This window comes from Bolinopsis microptera, chromosome 8 (genome assembly GCF_026151205.1).
Source record: "Bolinopsis microptera isolate Bmic1 chromosome 8, MBARI_Bmic_1.0, whole genome shotgun sequence".
NCBI lineage: Eukaryota > Metazoa > Ctenophora > Tentaculata > Lobata > Bolinopsidae > Bolinopsis > Bolinopsis microptera.
Window position 1 is genome coordinate 5,749,677 of NC_087079.1, and position 18,206 is coordinate 5,767,882.

At 40.7% G+C, this 18,206-nt stretch overlaps 2 protein-coding genes across 2 annotated transcripts in view; both read left to right on the plus strand.

Annotated features, from left to right (window-relative positions):
* Positions 1–7,145, plus strand: part of LOC134820108 (mesocentin-like) — a 29,232-nt gene extending 22,087 nt beyond the window's left edge. The window contains exons 10-19 of the mRNA XM_063830329.1: positions 2–2,629; positions 2,759–2,864; positions 3,118–3,278; positions 3,486–3,599; positions 3,946–4,221; positions 4,803–4,893; positions 5,061–5,217; positions 5,591–5,807; positions 6,064–6,243; positions 6,434–7,145. Coding sequence (XP_063686399.1) covers positions 2–2,629; positions 2,759–2,864; positions 3,118–3,278; positions 3,486–3,599; positions 3,946–4,221; positions 4,803–4,893; positions 5,061–5,217; positions 5,591–5,807; positions 6,064–6,243; positions 6,434–6,568 — 4,065 coding nt within the window. The 3' untranslated portion in view covers positions 6,569–7,145. The remainder of the gene's footprint in view (position 1; positions 2,630–2,758; positions 2,865–3,117; positions 3,279–3,485; positions 3,600–3,945; positions 4,222–4,802; positions 4,894–5,060; positions 5,218–5,590; positions 5,808–6,063; positions 6,244–6,433) is intronic.
* Positions 7,146–13,082: 5,937 nt separating this feature from the next.
* Positions 13,083–15,697, plus strand: LOC134819730 (uncharacterized). The gene is made up of 3 exons (XM_063829832.1): positions 13,083–13,126; positions 13,298–13,450; positions 13,651–15,697. Exons 1-3 carry the CDS (start codon positions 13,124–13,126, stop codon positions 15,376–15,378), a joined length of 1,884 nt encoding a protein of 627 aa, XP_063685902.1. The 5' UTR covers positions 13,083–13,123; the 3' UTR covers positions 15,379–15,697.
* The last annotated feature ends 2,509 nt before the right edge of the window (positions 15,698–18,206 follow it).

Sequence of the window (18,206 nt, forward strand, 5' to 3'; positions counted from 1 at the left end):
GTTTGTTCGATGTTTCATACAAGCCCACAAAGAAGGACCCCACAAAGTCGTTGTTACAGCTAACGATGATCTGGTGCCTGGTGCCCCAGTTCCAGTGGATGTCTTCCCCAACGGAGATGCAAGCAAGTGCAAAGCAAGTGGACCTGGTCTTGAACCTAAAGGACTCGTTGCAGGTAAACCTGGCACTTTCAAGGTTGATGCTACCCGAGCAGGCGATGGAGACGTGGAGGTTGTTGTTACCTCTCCTAATCCTAAGTTCGATGCTGGTGTAAAGGTCACCAAGAGAGGAAAGGGAATATTTGATTGCGAATACAGTCCTTCATTGAAGGGACCGTATGAGGTCAAGGTACTCTTCGCTGGAGAGGAAATCCCCGGCAGTACATACGCTGTCAAGGTTGCTCCTAACCCCAACGCTGAGAAGGTTATCGTTTCTGGCAAGGGTCTCAAGAAGGGCTATGCCAAGAAACCTAACAAGTTCACTGTTGCACCTAACGGAGCTGAAGGAGCCCTTAACTTCGACGTTGAAGGACCCTCTAAGTGTGATATTGATGTGGAAGACAACGGAGATGGAACTGTGACAGTTACCTACACTCCTCAAGAAGCCGGAGAATACACCATCAACGTCACCTTGGATGGTGCACAAGCCCCTGGAGGTCCATTCTTCCCTCTCATTGAGGAACCACAACCGTCTGATGCCTCCAAGGTTAAACTTTCAGGTGATGGAATCGGAAACAACGTTAAGACCGGAGTTCCTTCGACCATCAAGATCGACGCGTCGGAAGCAGGCCCAGGAGATGTTGGTGTTGTCATCAAATCTCCAAGTGGATCCAAGGTTCCAGTTAAGATCATCGACAATGAAGATGGAACATACGACGTTACCTTCGTTCCTGAAGAGGTTGGAAACCACAACGTCGATGTCAAGTTTGACGGGGATAAGGTGCCTGGTGCCCCTCTCACTGTTCCAGTTAAACCTGGTATTGATGCCAACAAGGTGAAATGTGCTGGAGACGGTCTCGATAATCCCAAAGCAAAACACGACAATGTGTTCACGATCGACACTAGTGACGCTGGACCTGGAGATGATGTTACCGTTGAAATCGTTCCAATCGACAAATCTGGTAAACCAATCCCTGGAGGCAAACGAGTTCCTGTTACCATCAAGGATCTCGGAAACGGTATCAAGTCTTGTGTTTTCAAACCGGATGATGAAGGACTCTATTCAGTGGATCTCAAATTCTGCGGAAAGAACCCCAAGGACTTCCCTCGCGGTATTAACGTTAAGGGACCAGGTGCTCAGGGAGCTCGTCTACCTAACATCAATGGTCTTGAGGTCGAACCAGATCAAGAGATCAACATTCCAGTTGACCTCAGTGGTTCAGGCCCAGGTAACTTTGTTGTTATCATGAGGAACGACACAACCGGAGAAGAAGAACCAGTCCGTGTGACTGATGGACCTAACCTGATCAAGAACGTTACTCTGAAACCAAACGGTTCCGGACCACACACCATTGTCATGACATTCGATGATGAAGATCTTCCCGGTGGACCATACACCATCACCGTCAAGAAACCAGTCGGTGCTGATGCATGCTTCATGAAACCAACTAAGGATGGCAAGCTGTTCACCCCTGACGGCGACTTTTTGTCCTTCGTTATCGATCTCAGCCAAGCCGGACCTGGATCTCTTACTGGTATTGCCAAGACACCAAGTGGTAAGACTGTGCCAATTGACATTGAAGTTGATAAGGATACTGGACTCGCACAGATCAGGTTCAAGCCTACTGAAAGAGGAATCCATATCATCAACCTACTGTTCAACGGTCATCCAATCCCCGGATGTCCATTCGAAATGGATATCCAAGGACCTGCTGATGTAACAATGAACGGCGGAAAACCAAGAGATGGATCCAACACAATCTGTCTAGATCTCGACGACAGATCTCTGGTGGTTGTTCCTAACCTGGTAAATGTCAAGATAACTAGAGGACAGGACATGAAGATCCCAATCGATCTTACCTTCTCTGGAATGGGAGAGATCGAGGTTACCTGTATCCACGACTCAACCCTTGAACATGTCCCATGCAAACTTGTGGACACTCCTAACGGAAAGGAAGTACAAGTCAGCCCCAAAGAACCCGGCTGGTACACTGTCCATCTCAAGTTCAACGGACAGAACTTACCTGGAAGTCCATACAAATTCGAGGTCAAGGAACCCACTGGTGCTGACGCCTGCAAGATCAAGCGAGGCCCCAAGTCACCTCTCAAGGAGGGAGATGAAGTTACTCTTATCATCGATGTGTCCAAGGCTGGCGAGGGACAACTCCTCGGAACATGCAAGGGACCTGATAGCAGTAACATCACTGTGAGGACCACAACTTTGGACAACGGAGATATTGAGGTATCATTCAAACCAAGAGGAGATGGAGACCACACCCTGGATCTCACTTTCAACAACAGATCCATCCCTGGATGTCCTGCTATCGTCAACATCAGACACGTTACCCCAGACAGCATGGGTCTTGTATTGGACCTTGCACCATGGGAGGTGGACGCTGGAGCTAAGGGAGCTAAGGGAGTCAGACATCCTAACTTCGACGATATCACCGTACAGCTCAACCAGACCATGAAGGTTAGATTTCAAGTTATTTCTTTTCCTTTTTTGAACATTTGTGAACAATTCCTTCAAAAAAATGAATTTCTTTTTTTGAATCACATCGATAAACTATTTTGCTAGTAACCTAAAACTGTTCACTTTCAGATTCCTATTGATCTGAGTGCTGCTGGCCCTGGTAACATAGAGGTATCCTGCATGCAGGAGAAAACTAAAACTCCTTGCCCAGTCACTGTTATACCCACCAAACAAGGTTATTATTGTTAATTAAGTATTATTGTTAACTGTTAATTAAGTTGAATCGTAAAAGTCTACTTTGAACTGAGAGGCCGATTAGTTTGTCTATATTTTAGGTTAAAATAACTTACAGATATAGATATAGTATAGATCCCTATACAAGTCTAAACCACAGCCTATTTTTAGACATTTAGACATGTATTTTTATCAAGGGATTCTTTATACATCCCTTCATCAATTGAAAAATACCCATGACCCTACTTTACTAGGTGCTGTTGAGATAGCTGTGAAGCCCCTGGAAACAGGACCTCATCTACTCCACATCACCTTCAACGGAGTGGATCTGCCCAAGTCTCCATTCAGATTCATGGTGGAACCACCAAGCGGTGCTAACGCTGTCACTCTCAAGAAGAACGCACAGGCTGTCAAGGTAAATAATCTTGTCCCCTTTAGTTCTTTTAACTATTCTTTGGACTTGAGTCTGAGTTGTTTGAATGAAATGGAACCACATCAGTGCTTGTCAGCCAATATTATTCAAGATATAGGCAAATGACTTTGTCATGACTGGCCTCTTACACACTGAGGAAACTATTGTAAGTGACAGTGAGCATGAAACTGAACTGTGCCTACTATTCAGGTTGTGAAGGACGGAGTACAGTTTGCTATCGACTGTTCCAGAGCTGGACCTGGTGTACTTACCGCCGCCTGCACTGGACCTGATGGACAACTCGTACCTTGCGACTGCAAGAAGGTAAAAATTGGTTTTAAGTTATAAATATAAATATATTATAATGTGTATTGTGTAAGTTATATATTATAATGTGTTAGTTTCATAGCCGTATGGTTGCCGGAAAATGAGAGTTTACAGAACACTGGTGAAGGTTCAAAACTTGCAATTTTACTACCGATAAATTATAGCCGTTAATGTATTTAACGGCCAAACCAATAGTTAGTATTATGCAGCGTCATGTTTACAGCGTAACATTACACGCATAATATGAGAAATATTACACGCTCCACGATAACAAATAATAATGATAATTCACAATATAATGCGTACCAGCCATAACATGATAGTAACAACCATAAACCCACAGTCCGGTAGCGACCAGCTGATAACAATAAAGCCCACCAAGCCTGGACTTCACTCCCTGGAAGTTATGTGGGACGGCCAACAAATCCCCGGATCACCGATTGAGATAATGATTAATATGGTAGACGGACGAATCATTTACGAGCTTTGCGACGTACTGTTGATGCTGATGGGTGCTTTCACCGTGAGAACCCCTGATCTCAGTAACATCCAACTTGAGATTAACCAGTTTATTAGGATTCCTATTGATTGCAGACTTGCTGGTCCTGGAAAACTTCAGGTTTGTTTTTAGGATTTATTGGTTTGTTGGAATTTTGGTTTGTTCAGTGGGATTTATCAAGGGTTCATTTCTAACTGTGCCCCGGACTGCAACTAGAGAGTGCACAAAATTTGTTACCCCCTTGTACACTGTACTATACACAGTTATTCCATACTAGTCTCACCTCCTGCTTTGTAATATTTTCGCTGAGTAAATTCCGAGGTTTTAATTTGCTTTTCCTGCTTTCACCCGGCCTACCGGATGAAACGCTGCAAATCTCATTATAGGAGCTGCACAATCTGTCACGTGACTACGTTTTGTTGTGTCACGTGACAAGTTGATGAGCCTTTTAAGAAAATATTTAACTTTTTCCAAATAGATTGAGTGATAATAATGTTAAAATGAGGGTCATCAGTCGGTCTATTTAGAAAGAAGAGATTCTTGAAATAATACTCAAATAAGACTCAACAACAGCACAGCCGTACAGGTCTTACGATTCAGTAGCAAAAAACTCTATGCAGTGAAGTGCACACTCAACACCTCCCTGCTACTGCAGTATACTATGGTAATTGCTCAATCACATGATAATATGTTTAACTCAGGTCACCTGCAAAAATGAGGACACTGGAACTTCCATTGATTGTGATATGAAGAAGACCGGAGATATGTACGAGATTACAATCAAACCTACAGGTAATTATCATCCAAATAGTTCCATTCCCACCACTCATTTGTCAAATCGATTAGATTCAAGTTTTCTTTCAAGTGAAAACGTCTAAAGCCGCCGCCGATCAAAAAAGAAGTTACCAATGAATATTTCTACCACTCCTAGCCAAGTTTAAACAATTTCCCTTGATCAGATCCTGGTCGACACGCTCTGAACATCATGTGGGACGGTAAGCACATCCCAGGATCCCCAGCTTACTTCACAGTAAAGGGACCTGCCCCTGCTAGACTCTGTTACATCCTCTCTGGAGCTGACCACATCAAGTGCAGCAAGGGAGCTATATCGTTCAGGTTGGTTAACTGGTGCTGTAACAGTTGCGGCAGAATCACGTATAGTTGATATCAGTTCACTGTACTGATTGTGATTCTGTAGGTTTTGTATGTTATTCTGTAGCTGCTGGAAAACTTGCCAGCCCAAGCTGACATGTAGGAACTTTACAGAAATTGTATGCAGCGATACTTTGATTCCGGAACAGTTCAGCTGCCAACAAATAGAAATACTGGGGGAATGTGTTTGCTCAAAATAATATGCTTAATTTCTATTGTCACTAAGCATATAATCCTGAATTCCGCTGGCCCAGTGCAAGACTAGTTTGGGTTCTGATAAATTTCTATTACATCTATCCCCTTAAACAAGCCGAATATTTTAACACGATCCCTTCAGATGTACCACCCAAGAAGCAGGCAAAGGAGAACTTACTGCCATTGGAGTAGATCCGTTCGGTAAGCAGTTCGAGTGCGAAATCACTGAAGAACCTAACCTAACCTACGCTATTGCCTTCAAACCGGAGGTACCTGGTGTACACAACGTAGACGTTAAGTACAACGGGCTGAGCATCAACGGCAGTCCTGCCCTCATTGACATAAAGTCCCTACCACAGGTACTATTAGAAATATTCAACATTCCACGCTACTGTATTTAGCTATTCACCTCGACTTTAATCAACTGCATACAATACGTATAGCCTTAGAAAGGAAGTGTAGCTGGCCACTTAACTGGCTACTTAACTGGCCACTTAACTGGCCACTTAACTGGCCACTTAACTGGCCACTTAACTGGCCAGTGTCGCTTATTTAACGTGCTCAATGACCTACATATCCACCTGATCCACACCATCTTAACCAATATCACCCCAGGGAGATGAGGGTGGTATCTCGCTCGAGCTGATCAGCTGCAGAGACACAACCTCCAGTGGCGCCGGAACGGAAACCCAAGTCCAACAGAAAGCGACCATTACCCTGCCCATCCCACAGAAGGACCACAGCGGACTTTCGGTGTCTTGTAAGGGACCTGATGGAAGCGATCTGCCTTGTGAGGTAAAACTCCCTTTATCTTTTCAAGTTTTATTTGGATTCAGTCACATTCCAGTTTCATAACAAAAATTGAAAACTTGTCAACTAAATTTATGGTGCGCCATTAAAATATGAGACGCACAATAACCACTCATTTTATTTATTATATATGTATAATAATTATATATTTTATTTTATATATTCTTTATTTCAGTTGGGTGCCAGTACTGACGCCGGTATTAACGTTCTGTTTGAACCAAGTCAAGGTGGTAAACACACTTTGACGGTCATGTTGAACGGTAATAACTACCCAGGGACGCCTGTAGACGTAGAAGTACAAGGACTGTAGGATCTAACTTATTTTTAGGGGATGGATTTGAATAAACGTCCTCTAGGTTCATATTATCACAAATTTGGGAAGTTTTTCTCGGGCGGATCGGACTAGTTTGATACACGACCCCAACTGGTTTTATCTGACTCAGTTTTTCTATTCTTAATTAAAGCGTTTTATTTTGTTTAAAATTCAATGTTTTAAATTTAAAGTTATATATTTGCAAATGAATGGTGATTTGTACTATACTTTCTTTTTTCTGTTTTCTATGGATAGCACTTATGGTGAAAATTTGGCTGAATTTGTATGTTGTCGCCACTATTAACATCACCGAAACCCCGTGGTAATCAAAATTTTCGGTTACCATGGAAACCATCTTCCGGTTGTCGTGGTTTCAATATATGACTCTATGCTGATGTTTATATTTTGTACAAAAAATGTTTTTGAGCTTATGTTAAATAACAGTATGCTATTGTATAGATACGAGATATACGAATTACGATGACACACTCTTTACGGATTATATTGATAACCTACAAATTTTCCAATGTAAAACTATGCGTACAACTATTAAGTTTAGATTTTACTAAACAAATTGATGTGTTTTTATTTGTTCGTGGCTTTTTAGTTCATAGTTCGAGGAAAATGATTATGCTGAAGTAGGATGAATCTCTCAACATAAAAATGTAAGCGGTTTTCCGTTTTTGACAAACAACCTTGAGATACATACTCATACTGAGTGGAGTTGGGTTAAAAACATATAAGAGATACGATGATTTAACTTGTAGAAGCTTTCAATAAACATGTGTTAATCGTCGTCAGCTGAATGTGATGTGGTGGACAATGCTTATATGTGATTGAGTGGTGTCAGGGATGGAGGGTGGGGGAAGTGTGGGTGGGAAAGTGAAAATTACAGTACAATGTCAATAAAAATTTAGTCTTCTGTTGAGGTTGAGAAGGAAATGCCAGATGGTCTGGACTTTAAGGATTTGGCAATTTTAGGAAGAATGGGGTCCCAGAGGGAACTACATTTGGGTGCGCGGTCTGTTCTGTTCATAGCTGGTTGTCGTATTTGTATAGCTGCGTGTTCTGTGAGGTCAAGTTGGGAGCGTGAGGTGAGGGATTTGAGGACTTCGATGTTGTTCCAGGAGATGGTGTGGCCGGTGGTCAGGGCATGATGTGCAGGGGCTGATTTGATTCTGTCTGTGGATTCGTCGATGGCGTTGTTGAGTCTGTAACATCGTTCGTGTTCTTTCATGCGGTGGACCAAGGGTCTGTAGGTCTGTCCGGCGTATTTGGAGGGGCACTGTGAGTACATACTCATAGTTTATAAAGTTGCAAGTACGAAGAGTGGAGACATTCCATATTATATCATTGCAGTTATTAACTGCATTTGCAATAACTCACATTATATTTGTTATTTTTTCATTACGCAAATTTCATCTGCGGTGCATACTTAATAGGTTTACTGGTTTAACAGCCACCGCGACCCGCGTGCTCCGAAATGATATCTACCGTTGAGTGGACACATTTATTGCTTGATACATGAGCGGGGGATAAAATGGATACATTGAGTAAAATAACTTAAGACGCGGAGGTGCAATTACAAGCTGGTATAGACATACTAAGTACATGGGAATCAACATAAGAGATGATGATAACCCGACTCTGGTTGCTGGGAGTGGGAAGAACATTGAGAAAGTCGATGACTTTGTATATTTGGGTAGTAGAATGAAGAGTTCGGAGAAGGACTTCGAAGTGAGGAAAGCTAATGCATGGGGAGCGTGTCACCAAATGAAGCTTGTATGGAAGTCGGATATGCGTAGAGATCTCAAGATACGACTCTTCCTGGCTACAGTCGAGTCCATCCTTCTATATGGCTCTGAAACATGGACTGTCAGCCAGACCCTCGCAAAACGTATTGATGGATGTTATACGAGAATGCTGAGGATGGCACTTAACATTGACTGGAAAGAGCGGCAGACTAACGCCAAGGTGTATGGACACCTCATCAGAGCATCTGATAAGATAGCTGCACGGAGGATGAGACTCGCACGCGCAGGTCATTTAGCCAGACATGAAGAACTTCTGAGTCATCAACTTCTCTTCTGGGAACCCCTTCAAGGACATCGTCGAAGGGGAAGACCACACCTCACATATATTGACATCCTTCGGAAGGACACGGGGCTTGACGACAGCAAGGAGATTAACAAACTCATACTGGATAGACAGATTTGGAAAAAAAACTATCTCTGTTCGGACGTTGAAGCCGCCCTAAGTCGAGTAAGTCGAGTATAAACGTATAATCTAATGATTGAGGTAAACTGCTAACGGTGGTTCAAACTGAAACATGTGACAACACTTCCAATTCCAGGCTCTTTTATAGTTAAATAAGAGTTTTCTCAATTTCTTCGATTGACACTTGACCATTGTTACCTTATCGGACCTTATTTGGACGGACATTACTTGAACGCTGGAGGCCCTAGCGTTCATCTTAATGTCCGTTCAAATAAAGTCCGTTTAATTAATGTCCGTCCAAGTTAAAGTCCGTTGAAATTTTTTCAAAAATTTTTCCATTTCGAACTTTTTGTCCAGAATATGACAACTATGAAAACTTTATTGTGCCGTAAGTTAACGACGGAAAGGTTCTCTTTGGTCTGCCGGAGGCACAGAAAACTCTACTAGTATATGATGTTATCAAGGGTCACTTGGCGGAAAAAGTCAACGAAATTATGGCACTCAACAACATAGTTCATGAGCTAGTCCCCGCCAACATGACAAAGTCAAACTTGTTCCAACCTCTAGATATTACGGTAAATCGTGTCGCCAAGGACATTGTCCGACGTTATTATAGTTCATATTACTAAAGCTAGAAATCACAGAAGCATGGACTATTTCATGCACGAAAACCCATTTGATAAAGATGATATGTGACATTAGACACTGATCATGTACACATATTTTAACATGTTTACTGCTTAATGACTCCTTTTCTTACTTACTGTACAAAAAATGGATTTAAAAATCATTTGCTGAAATTAAAAAAACGTAAAAAAATTGAAAAAAGTTCGGATTTTTGATGGTTTTGAATGCCTTCGAGCGTTCATATTAATGTCCGTTCATAATTATGTCCGTTCATGTAATGTCCGTCCAAATAAGGTCCAATAATGTAATCATATTTATAATGGTCTGGCCCGGCGCGCGCTACTTCGAAGAAATTTAGACGAGTAACATCCGTCAAATTGACACTCGTTTACTTTTTTTTCATCATTATATTTATACTTATAGTATGGCGCCATGATCAGGTCCTACGTGAAATCATGAAGACCGTTTCATCACAGATTGAAGAGTTTAATTCCGACATCGCCAAGGAATCGAAAAGGGCACCGTCGGTCTTTCACAAGGCAGGCAATAAGCGCGAGAAGGTTACCTTAGCTGACCCAACTCATCATAAGACCCAAAGATATTTCTTTTCAGATGCCAACGACTGGAAGATAATATTTGATGAGGATGAGAGACAGAGGAACTTCCCGCAGCACATTGCAGCTACACCACTAAGACCTGATGTAGTGATCTATTCAGATAAAGCAAAGAAGGTTTATCTAATGGAGCTGACTTGTGGAAATGAGCAGAACTTTGCTGATCAAGAGAAGCGAAAGATGAAGAGATATCAGCAGCTGACAGAAGAGATAGAAGCCAACGGATGGGCTTGCAAGCTCCAGACAGTAGAAGTGGGAGCTCGAGGCATTTACAACTATAGCCTCCCAACCTTTATGAACCACCTGAACGTAAACAACAAAGAGAAGAAGAAGGCCTGCATGAAGATCGCTGAGATCAGCCTGAGGGCATCGTATACCATCTATTTGTCCAGAAACAATACCATATGGACAGATGATTGGGAGTTAGTCAAGAGACCAGTAATAGGATAGTAGGAGCGTAGAATGTTTGGGCCCAGAAAAACATGTTTAATACCGCTATGAACCCGTCATAAGCCGGGGACTACTATGAAAGTGATGATGCTGTGTTGTTGAAAGACCTTCGACCAATCAAAGATGTACCTCATCACGCCAAGCAGTTATGCTTGTAGGTGAATATACACTTATAGAGTACAACAACTTTATAACACTCCCATACTTATTCAACAAAATAACAAAATTTGCTTTGTTTTATTTTAATTTCAGTCTGCCTTCGATTTTACTCTCGCTGGTGAATAGATTTTACAAATACTTGTATTGCGATTCTAAATTTTCACTTTTATAGTTATACCTATTCCTTGTAAAATTAATACAAATAAAAACTAACTTAATAAATATGATTAATACACTGTTATGCCGCTCCTGTTAAGAAAAGTATGTAAAGCAAAGCACGCTACTTTGAATTTAGTGTTCTTTAGTTCTTATCAAATTTAGTGTTCTAGTATAAGTAACACTAACACTAACCAATGCTTGCATGTTTTATTGTTTATTTGCACTGAGCAGTGAGCAAAGGTCCTTCCCAAAATTGAAAGTCATTATAACTATAAAAGAAGTACTGCTACTTCACACAATATCATTGTCAGGCAGTTTCTATTCTCGCACTTGACTACTTTGTTTCCCGTTGTGATATCGGCCAGCAGTCATGTTTTTAATCATTAATGTCGACGGTTAAGTTTCAAATGCAGCCCATGTGTTATAATTACCTGGGGATACCTGGGGATACCTGTTCAAACTTCATGAATATATGAATAGAGATTTGGCGGTACTCATGCCGGGTGATTCAGAATTACTGTTGATACAGATCATTACATTTACATTTACAATTTCAGTTTCACACGGCATACTATTACCCCTCAACTTCAAGCAAAGCCAAGGCCAGAGGCCCTTTTGCATTTTTAAAATTTATGTGATCAATTTACTGGGAAAAGTATTTTTAATCCCTAATCTTTATCCCAGAGTGATTATCTGGCACGCCAATTTTTGTGATTGTATGTGGCGAGCTCTTTTCAAACTTCATGCACATTGCAGAAAGAAACGTGAAAGAATCCGTGAAAGAACTAAAAGCGAGCTAGGTCATGGGTAATACCGAACGAATCTTAAAGAAAAATTTAAATTTAGTAAAATTTAAAGCATGGTACATATTGCAAATCTGCAATCTACTAGTAGTATAATTTTATAGTACTGACTTAATTTATTATATTTATATAGCTTAAAATGACGGGTCAGTGGGTCACGCGCGTGAACCTTTAACACGTACAATTAAGCTGAGACTAAGAGTAGTATACTAGTATAGTATAGTATAATATTGTAGTATATATTATTATTAGTACGCGTATTATAGTATAAGTATAACTATAACTATAAGTACGCGTATGCTGCGTACAACTGTACAAGTTTAATTGTACGTACAGTTAAAGGTTCTTCCGTTATTGTAAGCTATCAGGATGAGGTAGACAATCCCTTCTCTTCTGTCATGTAATGTCCTCACTTATTATACTTATAGTCACTGTTGTGATTACAGTTTAAGTGTAATCTAACCACGTTAATTAACAAACAAACAAACAAACAACTAGACTTAGAGGAGATTGTTTTATTTTTACAATTTGTAGATACGCAGTTGTTATCGTCTGGAGGGGGATTGTTTAAAACATATAAGTGACACGAAAAGTTTGTTTTAGCAGGAGCTTTCAAAATACATGTGTAAATCGTCTTCAGCTGCATCTTCATATAGGGATAGCGTCTTCCTCAGTTGTTTACGTGTTCAGCTCGTTAATTAAGTTTAGCTGTTTGTTTGTTTGTTTGTTTGTTAATTAACGTAGTTAGATTACACTAAAACTGTAAATGTAATCACAAAAGTGACTATAAGTGAGGACATCTAATATAGTGTTTATAAGTATAAGTGAGGACATGACATGACGATGAGGATCAAATTGTTACCTCATACATTTAAATAAGATTGAAACGTATGATGAGAGTAATTGTTGATGTAAATGCAATGGTGATCACAACCAAGTTCTGAAATCACGCTTCTATAGGAGCCGCGAGCCTATATAGGAATGGTAATTATCAGAACTGTCAATTGTCAATGTTGTTATTTTAAATTGTGTTGAGTACGGACTACTAAACCTGAGTTGTAGGTTTATAACCTACCAGGACGCGTGCCGAGTTGGACTCGTCGACGGTCCTGTATTTGGAGCAAATATTTTACGAGTATCACCCGTTAAAACCTGAGCACCGACTACTAAACACTAAAACTACTAAACCTAAAAATTCTGTAATGATTTTAGAGTGAGTCCGTATGGACTATAATGAAACAGTTTGTTTCTTTCAAATTTAAAATTATACAAAGTTTAGGTATAACTACGAATATTCTGCGATTTGTTCATTACCATTATTTTTAGATTATCTCCTCGATTTGTGATGGGAGTATACCTATAACTTTTTCTGTATTTTAATTCAATACTTATTTAAGCTTTAAGTTTAAGATTCCATGGTGATCCGTTATACTTATAATATTAAATCATATAACTTTCATAACCCCATCTAATCAACATACTTTTGTAGCGTTTGTAAACGAGCAGTGAAGGACTAAACAGTAATGGTAATTAAAATCAATGTGATATTAGATAATTACACACAAAATGTTTGAAGATGCGGTTAGACTTAGCATTATAGAAGGGGGTGATATCCAATTTATCATCATCTCATTTTCCCTCAGATAAAATTAAATGTGATTACTTAAATAATGTACCAATATGATTAACATTTTCAGAGACAAGTTATAGTAACGTTATCGTTATGCTTTGCACTTGCTTTTGGACAAAGGGGCGGGCGTCGCCCCCAGTTGCTCGGCGAGAACGATGGCTCTTTTGATGTAAAAATCTACAATGGAGATGATGCTGTAGAAGGAGAATTCCCGTTCATGGTTTGTTTGAGTTTGAAAATTCAGTTGAGAAATAAATGGTTGCTATGCTTGGTCTTAGTCTTACTTTTAAGATTGATCAATATTGTCAACATTACTTCACCTCGCTTTTCAAAAATTAAAATACCATAAATGTTAGGTGCTCTCCTAAATGATTTGTTTGACGCTCTTCTTTTATATCGATTTATGGAATGTGTTTTCAGGTACGAGTCCTACATGGTGGCCAGTATGGTTGCGGCGGAGCCCTTATCTCAAAGGATATGGTGATAACAGCAGCGCACTGTGCGGTAGATGATAGCGGGGGCGCTCTTAAACCTTCCGATTTTACTTTGACTGCAGGGGAACACAAACTGTACGATTTCAGCATCAACGAGCAGGTTCTAGAAGTGACTGAGGTCATCGTCCATCCGAAGTACAATCCATCAACTTTAGAACATGACATAGCTCTGTTGAGGATAAAGCTTTTTGATGGTGCTGACGGTAAGATAAGCGCTATCAACCTGCCTACAGAAGAATTGAAAGAGGAGCTGTACCGAGTTGGAAATGATATAACGATCATTGGATGGGGAGGAACGGAGAAAACAGATTCTTCCAACACTCTTCAAAAATTGACCTACAACATTGCAAGCAGAGAAGATTGCATTGCGTACTGGGGTCAAACTTTACATGACAGTAACATGTGTACCAACATGAAGGACAAGCCATTGACCAGCCATTCCTGGGCGGGTGATTCAGGTGGTCCACTCTTCTCAAAGTACCAAGACAAATTGTATATACTGGGGTTGGTCAGCTTTGGAGTTAGCACCCCGCAAACAGATACTCTTGATGTCAATACGGATGTGTCATATTACTTGGGATGGATCAAGAGACATTACGGGGAATATGACAATGAAGATGACAAGGAAGATGACAAGGAAGATGACAAGGAAGATGACAAGGAAGATGACAAGGAAGATGACAAGGAAGATGACAAAGAAGATGACAAGGAAGATGACAAGGAAGATGACAAAGAAGATGACAAGGAAGATGACAAGGAAGATGACAAGGAAGATGACAAGGAAGATGACAAGGAAGATGACAAGGAAGATGACAAGGAAGATGACAAGGAAGATGACAAGGAAGATGACAAGGAAGATGACAAGGAAGAAGATGGAGACAAAACGGGTTACACACTAAAGTTGAAAGGAGGTAACGGACCAAACGAAGGTATAATTGTTATTGGTCAAAAGATGAAATATTCTGCAATCTGCAATGATAGATTTACCAATATGAACGCAATGGCCGTTTGTAAGCATCTTGGCTTCAAGTATGGCAAGATCAGATGGGCATATGACTTCATGATCAACGAAGATGTTGCTGAATCAATCTCCTCCTTCTCCTACACAAATGTTGCCTGTCCTGCTGACGCTTCAGACTTTTTCAAGGATTGCACAATGGACAAGTACATGCCATCAACAGCAAGTGTTCCCTGTTTTTACGGTGAGCAAGCCGCCGTGTCCTGCTCCAATGATGTGTTCCGGTTTGAAGTGGAAGCAGCTGCCATGAAAGTGTCACTCAAGAAAAAGGGATCCGTCATGAAAGTCAAGTCGGTGTGTAAAGTTGCTGCAGAGAAGTTAGGAGAAGAGATCTGGCTCGCACGGGAGGTGAACACAGTAATAATGAACGTGTCATCAGATGGAAAAGTGACCCAATTCTCTGGCAAGCTAAAGTACAACAGGAAGAGAGGAGTATTCTACAAGAACTTTGTGAATAAGGTTGACCCGGAGTCTGTTAAGGACAACACTTGCTTAGTCTGCCTTGCTCGTCTGAACGGAGCCCCTCTTGTGTCTGCTGTCAAAGTCTCTGATGTTTGCTCTGGAGATGCTGATGAGGCAGAGGCTGCTGTAAAACTGTGGCGGAAGTGTAAGCTAGTAATCTCATATGGACGTTAAAACTGAACATAATTATTGTAGACAGTTCAATTTGAATATTTGTTGTTTAAAGAAACAGTCTTAATTCCATAACGTATTAGAATGCATCGTAGATATTTTAAAAACTTTTATCAGTGATCATTTCAAAATAAAGAACAAATATATTTCCCACAGTTTAGGTGACTTGAAAATCAATTTAAATGACTAAAATAGTTAGTTGTAAATTGCTCTAACGTGACACAGAGGTATATTACATTTACATATTATATATATTTGAGATAACTTTATAGTTAATTTTATTATATTGTTATATATTGCTGTATCAAAATGAATTACATTTAACAAAAACTTTGTTTATTTGACTTTTACTACTACTACTACTACTATGTCGGAGCTAAGTCCGATCTACGCCAGAAAACCCCCTCCATATATCCCTGTCCCGCATCAGGGTTCGCAGTTCCTCTTTAGAGTTTGTCCCAACTTCCTTCAGTAACATAGACAAGTAGCTTCGTCTTGGTCGGCCTTGCTGTGCTCTACCGTGCGTAGGTTCCCATAAGACTAAATCACTGGCAAGTAGCTCAGGATGTCGGATGCAGTGTCCCGCCATTTTTAATCTCCTGCTTCGTAACTTGTTTGACAGCCTTGGGAGGCTACCATACAAAGTTATATTGCTGACCTTGTCCTTCCATGAGATACCCAGCACCATACGCAACATCTTTGTGTATGTCCCGTCCAAACTTTTCTCTTGAGCCTTTGTCAGTGTCCAGGTTTCTGATCCGTAGAGCAGTACTGATTCACAAGCCGCTATGAACAATCTAATCTTTAGGCTCTTTGAGAGTTTGGATTTCCAGATATCCTTCAGTCTATGTAGGGCACCCCACGCTTTTCCCTTTCTAACCCTTATCTCCCTATCTGTGCTCTCAATCCAGGAGCCTAAGTAGATGAAATCATCTACATTTTCTATGGCTTCCCCGGATCGACTTTGTAGGTCGCTAGATCGATCCTCCATATTCAGTGTCATGACCTTGGTCTTGCCTTCGTTTATGTGTAGTCCCACGCTTGCTGCCGCCGATTCTACTCTGAGCAGGAACTCGTTAGCCTTGTCCATGTCCTCAGATATAAGTGCTATATCATCTGCAAAGTCCACATCGGTGATGATCTTGGGCCCCACTCTTCTGCTTTTTCTACGTTCGAGGGTGAGTCCAAGTCGCTCCGCATCATCGCCTATGGCTTGCCTCATACAGTAGTCGATGACTATTGCAAAGAGGTAAGGTGCTAAGGTATCACCCTGTAACACACCTGCAAGTATCTCGAACAATTCAGTTTCTCCGTCTGGAGTTAGGACTTTGGCCATTGTCTTCTCGTACATGAGCCGTATAAGCTGCACGATTTTGACTGGAATGCCGTAAGCTTCTAGAATCTTTAGCATTTTCCCACGATGTACACTGTCGAAAGCCTTCTTAAAGTCTATAAATGTCAGAACAGCTGGCAGTTTCCGACTCTTGACACCCTCTATAAGACGTCTCAGTACCAATATCTGAGTTATTTGACTTTTGATATTCATTAATGACCGAACTAACATTTGTGACGAGCTTAATTAAGCATCGACTTACGTAATTAGTTAAAGACACACTAGTTCCAATTATTTTACTGTTTACAGCCAATTTAATGATGCAATTGCTGGGACTGGCGCTAAGTTTCTCGATGTAATCCGACTTATATACCCTAAATAACACTAATTATTCGGGTACACTTTTTCACCAGTGGGGCATTTCTCGGAATCACGCCCTTTTTGACCGCACCCATATCGGCATATCGCGACCCCCACTATAAATTATCTCGGCTTCTGATTGAGATACATACCTCAGCTATGTACCAAAATATACCTAAGATGCATGTTTATATTAGTGCTATGAAGATACTTAAGGCCTAAGAGACTTAGTTTTTGAGAAATCGCCAAAAGTCCGATTTTACTATACTAGCAGTATCGCGAGTAACAATTATCACACCTATTTCAAGATATCTCAGCTTCTGATTGGAGCTAAGCGCTCATCTTGGGCATTAAAATGGTCAGAATCATCATATTGAGTGGGGAAGAGCATTATTTTAAAGTATTGAGACTTCAGGTTGTTGAGTTATTAGGTCAGATTTTTACGCTTTCGCGAGTAGCGATTGATGCACTTATTTCAAAATATCTCAGCTTCTGATTGGAGCTAAGCGCTCATCTTGGGCATTAAAATGGTCAGAATCAACATATTGAGTGGGCTTGGGGTAGAGCATTATTTTAAAGTATTGAGACTTCAAGTTGTTGAGTCATTAGGTCAGATCCCATTTTTACGCTCTCGCGAGTAGCGATTGATGCACATTGCACTTATTTCAAAATATCTCAGCTTCTGATTGCAGCTAAGCGCTCAGGCTTTTACTAATTCGCTCGCCCAAAAATTTTACGTGACTTTGGTTTTTATGGTTTTGCAGCCGTACAAAACGGTTTTACAAAACCCAAATCCCAACCCTAACCCAAACCATAACCCCGAAGCTATCCATAACCCTTACCACAACCCTAACCCTAACCCGAGCCCTAAACAATCGATTCCATGTTTTAGTTTTACTAGCCTGTCACGTGACCAAAACGGTTTTTTGCCCTAAACTCTCCAGGGAAGCATTATTACTTTACGTCATGGGGGTGATTTGGAATCAGCGTCCAAAAATAGACCGATTCAGATCAATTTCACAACCAAAGGGCCGTTTAACAAGAATTTTCTTAAAATTTGGGCGAGCGATTTAGTAGGAGCGAAGCGCTCATCTTGGGCATTAAAATGGTCAGAATCATCACAATGAGTGGGATAGAG